Source organism: Terrapene carolina, unplaced genomic scaffold (assembly GCF_002925995.2).
Source record: "Terrapene carolina triunguis isolate 2854851 unplaced genomic scaffold, T_m_triunguis-2.0 Scaffold189, whole genome shotgun sequence".
Lineage (NCBI taxonomy): Eukaryota > Metazoa > Chordata > Testudines > Emydidae > Terrapene > Terrapene triunguis.
Window position 1 is genome coordinate 6,889,160 of NW_020664540.1, and position 12,088 is coordinate 6,901,247.

Below are 12,088 nucleotides of genomic sequence, written 5' to 3' on the forward strand. Positions count from 1 at the left end.
GTTTGCTTTGAGTTGCAAGTTTGGTATCAGGTCTGCCAGAGTGGAAGCAGGTGTGTGCAGAACAGCAGAGTTTTCAGGGGACCCCGGGACTGCCGCCAAACCTCAAATCTGGGTAAGTTCCACCTGGCTTTGAGGTTTCACAAGGCCCACCTGGCTGTAGAGTTCCAGACCCCTTGTGCTGGTCAATAGGCTTCCCAGTTAGTAGCTACCTGTGTTCCTATGAGCACATAAGGCACATGCGGCATGCTGACTTTCAGTTCAGGCACCCACTCTTCCTGGACGTTGTGGTAAGAGGCAGGGTTCACCACAGAAAAACAGATCAAGAACACATCCGTGCTGGGATAGGAGAGGGGTCTCAGCTGATTGTAGTCCTCCTATCAGAGAGCAAAGGCAGGTGTTAGCAATGGGTCACACAATCTGCGTAACCAAGCATCTGCAAGCCCTTTATGAGTTGCCCAACATTGTCACTGAATGTCAGTAAGAGCTGATAAATTCCAGGGGGTGGACCGACCACTGCGAAGGGGCGGTGGAGGTATCCCGCAGCTGAGTCAGTCTCTGAACCCCTTTTTACCTGGGCTTTGCGCAGACAGGCAGCGGGGTGGGTATTCTGTTTTCATAGTGACTCCAGTGTACAAGGGAGATAAGCTAAACAGGGGCTACCTTCAATGCCATTGAACAGTAAAAGAAAAAATACCTTGGGGTAAAAACAGCTCTTTAGGTTGTGCATATTGGCCTCAGCCTTCAATATACCATAATCCTAGGAATTATTATTTGACTGCCATTGTCCTTGGAGCCAGATAACATCGGTAGAGGACATTCACGCCATGCGTTTTACAGTAGGTGTTATGTGCAGGGTGTATAAAACCTCAAAAATGCTACAGACATGACTATGCACAACAAAAATGGGCCTTTAGGCTGTTCAGTTACATCATGCTATCTCCAGTGCCACGTCAATCAGAATGAGAAACTTCATCCTGGAAATGTAGCGGCAGCTCGGATCCCGTTTGTGACTCAAGGTGATTTGAGATTTCCACGGGTCCCTGTCTTGTGAGAAGAGATCTCGTCTTGCCCCCGAGGCTGTGCAGAGAGCAGCATTCAGTTACCTCAAAGCACAGACATTCCATGTAGTTAGCTGATTTGATAACAGGGAAGCTTGTTAGAAGGACAAATTTGGGTCCCTTCCCAGTCTCGAGAGTTGGATTTTGCAATCCATGTGAAATAGATAAATGAGTCTGGAGTAACAGCATATGGAATCTCACAGGCCCGTTCTTGGACAAGTGAAATTCATATTGGAGAGGCTGGGTGGAAGCTAGCGTTTCCCAATTTTCCTGCAAGTGGTTCAAAAATTACTTGTAAAATTACCTGTTTCCTTCAGCAAATGTATAAAAACACAGCATGGGAACAAATGATCACCCTATGCCAGGGCTGAATTAAGGCACAAGCAATATCAGCCTGTGCCTAGGGCCCCAGCACCTGGAGTCATGTGATTATATCAGAATTTAAGACGTAAGTTCTCATGGTTGTGAAGAAAAGCTTGAAAATATTAATTGAGTGTAACTGAGGCTGAGCGATCTGCCTGAGGGCTTGCCTACACTTACAGCGCTGCACAGCTGAAGTACTTAGTGAAGACGCTACCTGCACTGACATGAGAGCTTCTCCCATCAGTGTAGTTAATCCACCTCCCTGAGAGGCGGAAGCCCTCCAGTCAACACAGCACTGTCTGCGGAGGGGTTAGGTTGGTATAACTACGTAGCCTGAAGCAATAGCTCTGAGAGGTGTGAACTGCCCCATGCATCTTGTACCACCCTGACTGAGGGCTCTGCATGGGGCAGGACTGGAGAAGGAGAATGCAGAGGGGTCTGGTTGACCAAGATATCCCAGCTGCTGGAGTAAGTACTAGGATCCTCCCCCCGCCCCAGTGCTGCCACTCCTGTCTCTCTGGGTTGGAGAGGGCATCCCTGTTGCTCCCAAGGAGAGGGGGGTCCCAGCTGCCATTCTTTGGGTGGTGGAGAAAAAAGGGTCCCATGCTGCTGCCCCATCTCTCGGGGAGGAGGGGGAGGGAGGGGCATCTGTCACTGCCACTCCAGCGGGGGCAGGGCTGCGGAGGGGCTTCTGTATCATGGTGTGCCCAGGACATCATCTTGCCTTAATCCAGCCCTGCCCTCCTCCTCATCCCATGTTGATTGGGTCAGCAAACACAAGGGTTCATTACTAGGAGAGCTTGTCAGGCCGTGCTAGGACATGCCTTTGAGGAATTGAATTAACCACCAGGGCATCAACCACGACACCACAGTCAGCGTAGACAAGGACAAGGTGTGTGAACCATCCTGTCAGCTGGTCGTGGCTGAACCCTGGGATCCGTAGGTTTTACCCCATAATATCTGACAAAACATTAGACAGGGACCATCCTTGCATATGTTGACTGGAAATTTCATGTTTCCTCCCCCACGAACTTTTCCCATCAAAACTTCATTTTGACAATAATTTTCGGACCAGCTAGGGGGGCGTTCTCACTCGTGAATCCTTGTGAGGCCTAACTCTGACTATTCACTCATGACTTTTCCTCGTGTGTGCGTGTGTGTGTATGTGTGTGTGATTGGGGGATACAGTAGGGGCATTAACCTGTTTCCCTTTCAAAGCCAGAGTAATGGGACTTTGTCAGCCAACCCCAAAGGCATGGGGGAAATCCGCTCCCTCCAATCTGGATGCTGGCTGTGGGGTTGCAGCACAGCCCTCGTGTGGATGGTGTTAGCCTGTGGGTGTAATTAGTGGTGGCTGCCCCTCTGGATCCCTACTTAGGTTTTTTGAGTCATTGGATTGGCATAAGTGTGGCTCCAGCACCTCCTGGCCTAGCTCATACCTGGCAACCCTCATCGAATGTGGTCGTCCCTGGCTCACAGGGAGTAGAGCTAGCTGCAGCACAGAAACCTCAGTGGAAATGTTCTGCTGCTGTCTCCTCCAGGATAGAAGCCTGGGCCATGTCACAGCGCAGGGTCTTTAATTAGCTGAAATATTTTCATTATTTATATCCTGGGAGTGCCCAAAATGTGTAGGGTCACCCACTGCTCGGTGAGGTGCTGTGTGTCCCTCTGTACCTAGATTGTGAGGCTGTTCCAAGTGTTAGCTATACTGCCTACCCATCATCTTAAAATGTGCAGACTTAAGCTTTTTGCGCTGGAGGTTTCCGGTTCAATTCCTGGTATCAGCCAAGATGGCGGCCATCATATATGCACTGTGCGAGGGTAAAGGAAAATGCAGTTTCTATCCTGAAAGACAAAGAGCGGGGTAATGGGCGACTGTGTTCTAGTAGGCTTGGCAGGGTGCTGGCTGGCCCAAATGCTGCTAGTACCCCTTCACCACCTACTTTTTAAAAAAAGTATAACCAATCCCCAGCTGCTTCCCTACCTAGTGATTATTAACTGACCAGGATTTTGTAGGGGTCAAGGCAGATGTGGGTCTCGAGGAGGGATTGATTGGTGAGAAGGAAATGGCCTGTCTTATCAGATCAGGGAGGATGTTCCATGTACGGGGATTAGCATGAAAGAAAATGCAAAGACACTTGTGGGAGAATCAGCTAAACGAGGCCACACCACTGCTGGTGGAGCAGAGAACATGATGTGACTGACAAGAGACAAAGCAGGGAGGGATGGACATATGCTTGAGGATGACCAGGAGCTTCCACTTGATGCAGTGGAGAGCCGTTATCTGATTAATGGTACAATGAGGTGATCTTGGCAGCTGAGTTTTGTGTGGCTTGGAGGAGGGATAATGTGAGTGTCAGAGGCTTGGCCTCATGCCGATCCTCTTACATGATATTTTAACCAATGAAATCCTTTACATCGAGAACATTAAAGCCGATGACTTCTCCAAGGGTAAATACACTTATTCACAATCATCATGGGCTGGTCCTGGGAGCTGCTTGGCAATTGACTTTTCATACACTTTTAGTTTATTTGTTACAAAACGGATCTTTGGGATAACCACAAGGTGGCAGCAGATACTCTATGTATCTTTTTTTTTTATTTGGGACCTTGGAAATCAGTTGGCTAAATATATCTGTTTTAAAAATTCAAGACTTGCCTATTTACAGGGGTTGAAACTTAGTGTGCTGTTAAAAATCACAGACTAAAAGCTATGAACATTCTGCATAATGGTGACAGGTCCTTTCAGAAGGTTCATTTCATTTTACACCCCTACCCCGATATAACGCAACCTGATATAACACGAATTCGGATATAAGGCGGTAAAGCAGTGCTCCGGGGTGGGGAGGGGGGAAGGTCTGCGCACTCCGGCAGATCAAAGCAAGTTCGATATAACGCTGTTTCACCTATAATGCGGTAAGATTTTTTGGCTCCCAAGGACAGCGTTATATCGCGGTAGAGGTGTATTTTGCTTGTCACTTTGGAGCTTATGAGGACTGTTTGTTCTCATTTTGTGTTTGCACCATGGGACATTATATAAGCAATAGGTTGGAAGAGAAAGGATACCTACAAATTACACACAAGGATGTAGTCTACTGTCAATACACATTAATAGCTCAGGATGACACTGACAAACATGGGAGTTATGCTTCATGTCAAGGGAACAGTAGAGCTAGGGCTCTCATGTTATCCAACTCCCTGGGACCACAGGAATTGCCGTACCAAATCAGATTTGCATTCTGAATCTGACAGGGCCCACTATCAGCTGCTCACGGGGCAGGTGGAAGGAAACCTGTAATAAACCATTGGGATCACCTGCCCATTGGATAGCACTGGATTGCTGCAGGAAGTCACTGAGGCCAAGAACTTAACAAGATTCAAAAAGGGATTGGGCATTTAGCTTGATATGGGGAATATCCAGAGTTGTTGTTTTTAATAACAACAAATGTTGGAAGGGATATGAAAGCTTGTGTGTTCGGGCTTTCGTTGATCTCTAACTCTTTGAGATCAGGATTAGACCTTTATGGGGTCCAGAATACCTCACAAGCATCTGGGGCTGGCCACTGTCAGAGACAGGATCCTGGACTAGACAGACGTTGGGTCTGATCCAGTCTGGCAAGTCCTATGTTCCTGTGCTCCCAGCTGGCCATTGGATTTGTGCCCTAAAGCATAGGGCATATCAAAATGATTTTATCCCAGCTAAAGTAACAGTGGATGCGCTCATTAGCCAGACACATAACTAATACAGTTGTCCAGATCTTTTCTCACACTGTGACCTCCAGGTTACAGCAGCAAAACATTCAGGACATCCTACCCACCCTGCCCCAGTCTAACCAGACAGATAGGAAAGGTGGTTGTGCCTCCATAGACCTGTCCATGTGCTCCTCTTGGGGTTTCAACCTGTAGGTTGAGAACTCTTAATCTAATCCACTATTTTACAATCCCTTCCTCCCACCCCCTCCTGGTATGTCTTGATTTTCATAGGGCAATCCCATGCCCTGAAATCTTGGCTTTCAGGATGATAAAGGGTTCTGCTTACAGTTCTTCTACTGGTTTACCAGATGACCGTGGGCATGACACTTCATCGCTTTGTGCCTCAGTTTCCCCATCTGTCAAATGAGGATATTGACACCTGCTTTGTAAAGAGCTTTGAGATCTACGGATGGCAAGTGCTATATAAGAGCTAGGTATTGTTAATATTTATTAAAAGGACTCAGAATTACTTTCATGCCCACGCAGTATGATCTTAGAATCACAGAAGTTTAGAACTGGAAGGGACCTTGAGGGGTCATCTAGTCCAGTCCCCTACACTAGAGGCAGGACTATGTAATAACTAGACCATTCCTGACAGTGTTCGTCTAATCTGTTCTTAAAAACCTCCAATGGGAGATTCCACAACATTCCTAAGTAATTTGCTCCAGTGTTTAACCACCCTTATAGTGAGGAATTTTTTCCTAATGTCCAACCTAAACCTCTATTGCTGCAATTTAAGCCCATTACTTCTTGTTCTGTCCTCAGTGGATAAAGAGAACAATTTTTCTCCTGCCTCCTGGTAACAAGCTTTTATGTACTTGAAAACTGTTATCACATTCCCTCTCAGTCTTCTCTTCTCCAGTGTAAACAAATCCAATTTTTTCAATCTTTCCTCATAGGTTATGGTTTCTAGACCTTCCATCATTTTTATTGCTCTCCCTGGGACTTTCTCCAATTTGTCCACATCTTTCCTGAAATGTGGCACCCAGAACTAGACACAGTACTCCAGCTGAGGCCTTATCAGCACAAAGTAGAGCAGAAGAATTACTTCTTATGTCTTGCTTACAACACTCCTGCAAATACATCACAGAATGATGTTTGCTTTTTTTTTTGCACAACACTGTTACACTGTTGACTCATATTTAGCTTGTGATCCACTATGACTCCCAGATCCCTTTCCGTAGTACTCCTTCCTAGGCAGTCATTTCCCATTTTGTATGTGTGCAATTAATTGTTCCTTTCTAAGTGGAGTACTTTGGATTTGTCCTTATTGAATTTCATCCTATTTACTTCAGAACATTTCTCCAGTTTGTCCAGATCATTTTGGATTTTAATCCTATCCTCGAAAGCACTTGCAACTCCTTCTAGCTTGGTATCATCCGCAAACTTTATCAGCATACTCTCTATGCTATTATCTAAATCATTGATGAACAGAACCGGATCCAGAACTGATCCCTGCGGGATCCCACTCAACATGTCCTTCCCGCTTGACTGTGAACCATTGATAACTACTCTCTGGGAACGGTTTTCTAACAGATATGCACTCAAGTTATAGTAGCTTCATCCAGGTTGTATTTCCCTAGTTTGTTTATGAGATGGTCATGTGAGAGTATCAAAAGCCTTACTAAAGTCAAGATATACCACATCTGTTGCTTCCCCCAATCCACAAGGCTTGTTACCCTGTCAAAGAAAGCTATTAGGTTGGTTTGACACGATTTGTTCTGAACAAATCCATGCTAACTGTTACTTATCACCTTATTATCTTCTACGTATTTGCAGATTGATTGCTTGATTATTTACTCCATTATCTTTCTGGGTACTGAAGTTAAGTTGACTGGTCTGTAATTCCCTGGATTATCCTGATTTCCATTATATTTGCCTGCTTCCAGTCCTCTGGAATCTCTCCCATTTTCAAATTTCATCTCTAATGGATCAGATATCTCCTCAGTCATCTCCCTGAATATTCTAGAATGCAGTTCATCAGGCCTGGGCATCTTGAAGACATTCAACTTGTCTAAGTAATTTTTGACTTGTCCTTTCCCTATTTTAGCCTCAGATCCTATCTCATTTTCACTGGTGTTCACCATGTTAAATGTCCAATTGCTACTAAACTTTCTGGTGAAAACTAAAACAATAAGTTCTTTAGCACTTTTGCCACTTCCACATTTTTTTGTTATTGTTTTCCCCCCTTCATTGAGTAATGGGTCTACCCTGTCCTTGGTCTTCCTCTTGCTTCTAATGGATTTGTAGAATGTTTTCTTCTCACCCTTTATGTTTCTAGCTGGTTTAATCTCATTTTGTGCCCCGGCCTTTCTAATTTTGTCCCTACATGCTTGTGATGGTTGTTTTATATTCATCCTTTGTAATCTGACCTAGTCTCCACTTTTTGTAGGACTCTTTTTGAGTTTCAGATCACTGAAAATCTCCTGGTTAAACCAGGGTGATAGTGCTGGAAGGCTGGAAAATGCCACTAGTTCTGTTAGTGCTCTGTGCTAATGGGAACTTGCTTCTGTGGAGTTCAGGCCTGGGACCCAGCTACATCCTTATTCTAGTGTCATTGTCACAGGCACCTTCTTACCCTACAGTCTCTCTTCCAGTAAAATTATTCAGGAAGGGGGCCAGACTACCATAGAGAGACACAACCTCACAGCCCGTTTCAGTAGCTAATGAGGCTGCTTACGGTGTGTGTGTGTGTGGGGAGGGGGAGGGAATATAATGCCCTGCTGAGTGATTGTGCTGTCTTTTGACTGACCGACAATGGAAAGGGCAGAGCCAGGTCAGGTATTGCTGGGCATGGCTCTGGCAAGTAGAAGAGGGCTGGGAGGTTTGTGCAACACAATGCCGCTGCCTCCTACACTTGTTTGCCATGGTGGGCCCGGCTTTGCTCAGATATGTGGAGTACTCTGTGTACTTGTTGCTGCTGTTTCCTCCGTCGTCTTTCTGTCCATGTTCCCTGCCTTCAGTGTTGGGCTCTCAAAGCACTTTGCACCTGAGCATGGTGCTGAAAATGTCCTATCTGGGACTGTTCCTGCCAAAGATGCAGAAAACCAAGCAGCTGAGACCGAAGTTCCCTGCCAGAGCCCTCCTCCCACGGACAGAGGGTAATGCTGCACCAGGGTACATTTTTAAATTGTTAGTTCATCAGCATGTGTTTTAGAGCATGCCAATGTCAAGCATTACTGTTAGCTCTGACTTCATGTTGATTTTCTTTGGAAAGCCACACAACTCAAGGAGGTGTGTGTGTGTTGGGGGCAGTGAACCCAGATGAGCTGTCATTTCCGCAACAGCATGTGGGAAAGAGCAACCTTCTGGACTCCGTTAAGATATGATCTATTAATCACAAAGTGATTCATGCTCCGTAATGTCTTGACTCAATGACGTCTCCTTTGGACTGAAATCTAAAATGAAAATGGTTCCGACAAGTCAGTTGCAGTCAATGAGTGTCACTTGGAGACAAGCATGCCTGGGCTAACTTGAACTTCGTCACGGGAGATGGCAAAATGATTGTCAAGAAGGAGGAGAAAACACATTTCTGTCAGCTAGATTCACAACTTAGTGTTTTCTTTTGGCTCAGGAAAACGAATCAAAGGAAGTGTCGTTGACAGAGTGGGTGACAGGTGGAGTATACACCAAACATGTTAAAATAATGTTAAGGTTCTGGATTAGCCTGACAGAAGTGGTAAACTAAGGCATGAATAAAATTCTGGCCAGATATTCACAGCCTTGCATTACTGCAGAAGGGTGCAAAATGTGAGCACACCCAGAATCGTGCATCTGTGTGAAGGAACTATCCTTTGCATGTGCAAATTGGGTAATTGAATGTGTACGTTCCCTGATTGCATGTGCAATTATGTGATAGGTTATTATTTATTACTTGTAGCATGGTAGTGCTTAGATGCCCTGACAAATATATATGGACCCTATTGTGCTAGGCAACACACACATACTCACAGACAGACCCTGCCCTGAGGAGCTTACATTTTAGACAAGACAAGCTGAGGGGTGGGGGAAGGAGTGGAAAGAGAGGCATATTAAGGTGATGTGTCTAGTGGTCGAGCTGGAACTAGAATCCAGTTGATCCTATGCATTGGATCACCCTGCCTCTCAGGGCAGGTCTTCACTACGGGGGGGGGGGGTCGATTTAAGATACGCAAATTCAGCTACGCGAATAGCGTAGCTGAATTCGACGTATCAGAGCCGACTTACCCCGCTGTAAGGACGGTGGCAAAATCGACCTCCGCGGCTTCCCGTCGATGGCGCTTACTCCCACCTCCGCTGGTGGAGTAAGAGAGTCGATTCGGGGATCGATTGTCGCGTCCCGACGAGACGCGATAATTGGATCCCCGAGAGGTCAATTTCTACCCGCCGATTCAGGCGGGTAGTGTAGACCTAGCCTCAGTATATGTGACTCTGGGGTGTGGCCATGCAACAGGCTGTGCGGGTTTGTCTTACTGTATTTAGACATCTGCTTGGGCCTAGAGTGTGGATCACAGTCTATATTAGTTATTTTTAGTATTGATTTTTAGGTAGTCTATTTCAGTTCATTATTTTTAGATCATCTATTAAAAAAGGACAAACAAACCATAACGGATATAAAACTAGCCACTATAGCTAGCACTCAGTAACTGGTGCTGCCTACAGAAATATGAGCAGCCAGAGTGGAAGGAATAAAATAGACAAAACACAAATCAGGCAAAAGCAAAACTAGAAGGGACCCAATCTTGCAAGCCCCTACTACAGGTGTAGTGTTTATTGTAGTGACAGTCTGTTTCTCTGTAGTGCTTGGGGTCTCTGAATATTATTAATCTGTGTAACCGTATTCTTAGTAGTGTGGTGTCTGCTACTGCATTTATTATGCCTGGAAGTGTTTGAATGATCAGGTCCTAATATATCTGTGCCTTGCCCTGAAGTTTGCTAGAGTTGGCCTTTGCTGGACCACCAAGCAGAGGTGAGGCTCAGTACTGAAGAAAATCAGCTACCAGTTCATGCGAGTCTTATCCAATCAAAAATGACAGTTTCACACACACTGGTAAGATATGCATACAAATGCAGGCAGGGTTGATGTAAGACCCACATGGTGCCTAGAACTTCATGTGAGCCCTCTGCACTTCAGGCAACAGTGCCCCCCAATGACATGTCATGGTGCTTTTCATGCCTATTGTGTTCAAGGGCAAGTGAGAATGCAATAGTTGTAGGTTTCCTGCTTGTTTTCTGAGCTGGAAGCATCAGCTAATCCAGGGCCTTATCCAGTGTCCATTGAAATCAACTGAAACTTTTCTACTGACTTCTGTGGCACTGACTAAGGTCCCAGTGCTCTCCTTTCAGACAGGTAAACTTTGGGAAAGAATGCTTCCAAACGGCTGGTGAAACGATGGCTTGTCTACGTGAGAACATTGCAGTGGTTTAACTCAAGATGGGATATTTAAACCGATTTAGTTAAACCAGTGCAAGTTCTGTGTGGACACAATGATTGAGACCAGAGAGTATTCTGTGATGTTCTGTGGAATAACAGTGTTCCCCTATGACTGATATAGCGGAGAGAAGAATGAAAGGGCAAGTTTATCAACTGGAGTCGCCATTGTCTTAATTCCACAGTTACTAAGAAAAGGCCTCATTGCAGTACTAGATGCTGCTTCTCTAAGGATCTTGCAGACCCAACACTGTAAACAAAGAAAGATTCACCAGCAAGAGAATGAGATGCTTAATAAAAAATTCTCTACATTTTTTCTGGGTTAATTAATTTGGATTAGTGGGACAGCCACAGCAGTTTAGGTGCATGTACTCTTCTCAAAAGAATGTCTGTTAGACCAGGGAATAGTCTGGAAAGGGAAGTGGTACAAGCCTCATAAATTGCATTACGTAAGTTGAGACTGGGCATAGACATTGGAGGCTATATTGTAAGTGACAGTCTTTCACTGGTAGGTATATGTTGAACATTACTTACAGTGGTTGCCATTTAAAAGTTAATAGCTGTTGAGAATCAGAGGGGTAGCTGTGTTAGTCTGGATCTGTAAAAAGGAACAGAGAGTCCTGTGGCACCTTTAAGACTAACAGATGTATTGGAGCATAAACTTTCGTGGGTGAATGCCCACTTTGTCGGATGCATGTAATGGAAATATACCTGCCCCTGTATATTTCCATTACATGCATCCGACGAAGTGGGCATTCACCCACGAAAGCTTATGCTCCAATACATCTGTTAGTCTTAAAGGTGCCACACGACTCTCTGTTGCCTTTTAGCTGTTGAGAGTTACCGCACAGAGTTGTATTGGGTATTTGCTGTTTTCTATACTCAGGATAGGAAATATTGGCTGTATCTCAGCTGCCGCTACATGAAAACTGTTAGTAATCGTTGACTCATTAAAGAGAGCTCTATGCCTGTGACAGAAGTCAGAGGTGTAAAAGACCTAATAGTTTAGCCTGGTTTTATTTTTAGTTAGAAAAATTCAGTCTGTGGCATGTTTTTTGTGTTGAAATCTCTGCGTAAGAAACAGGTAATCAGTTCAGCCATCACAAAATAGCACTCATGCTATTTTTTATATGGAAAAAATGTGTGTAATAAAAATCAGAAAGGAAAGAAGGTAAAATAATTTACCTGCCCTGCAGTATCATATAGCCCCAGCAAGTGCTGCTTGCCTCCGACAGTCACAGTCACTGGAAGAGAGAAACAACAGAGAGGTTGAGATACAAGCTCCAGCCAGTAGTTATGATTTTACACTTTTTAACTACGTACCCTGGAGCAAGGCAGATTAGCGTGCGCCTTACAATGTGCACCCTAAACTAAGCTGACAATCATCTCAAAATGAAGGCAACCTAAGGTCACATCAAAAGCAGATGGTTTTGGTTGAGCTCTCATTTCTTAATAGATAGATCAGGGTTTCTCACACTTCATTGCATTGCGACCCCCCTCACCC

General features: G+C 45.0%; 1 protein-coding gene across 1 annotated transcript in view; it reads right to left on the reverse strand.

The window, feature by feature from the left end:
• RHOJ (ras homolog family member J) overlaps positions 1-12,088 on the reverse strand; it is a 73,242-nt gene that overhangs the window by 11,048 nt on the left and 50,106 nt on the right. Inside the window, exons 2-3 of the mRNA XM_026654261.1 lie at positions 11,770-11,828; positions 210-374 (exon numbers count right to left, since the gene is read on the reverse strand). Coding sequence (XP_026510046.1) covers positions 210-374; positions 11,770-11,828 — 224 coding nt within the window. The remainder of the gene's footprint in view (positions 1-209; positions 375-11,769; positions 11,829-12,088) is intronic.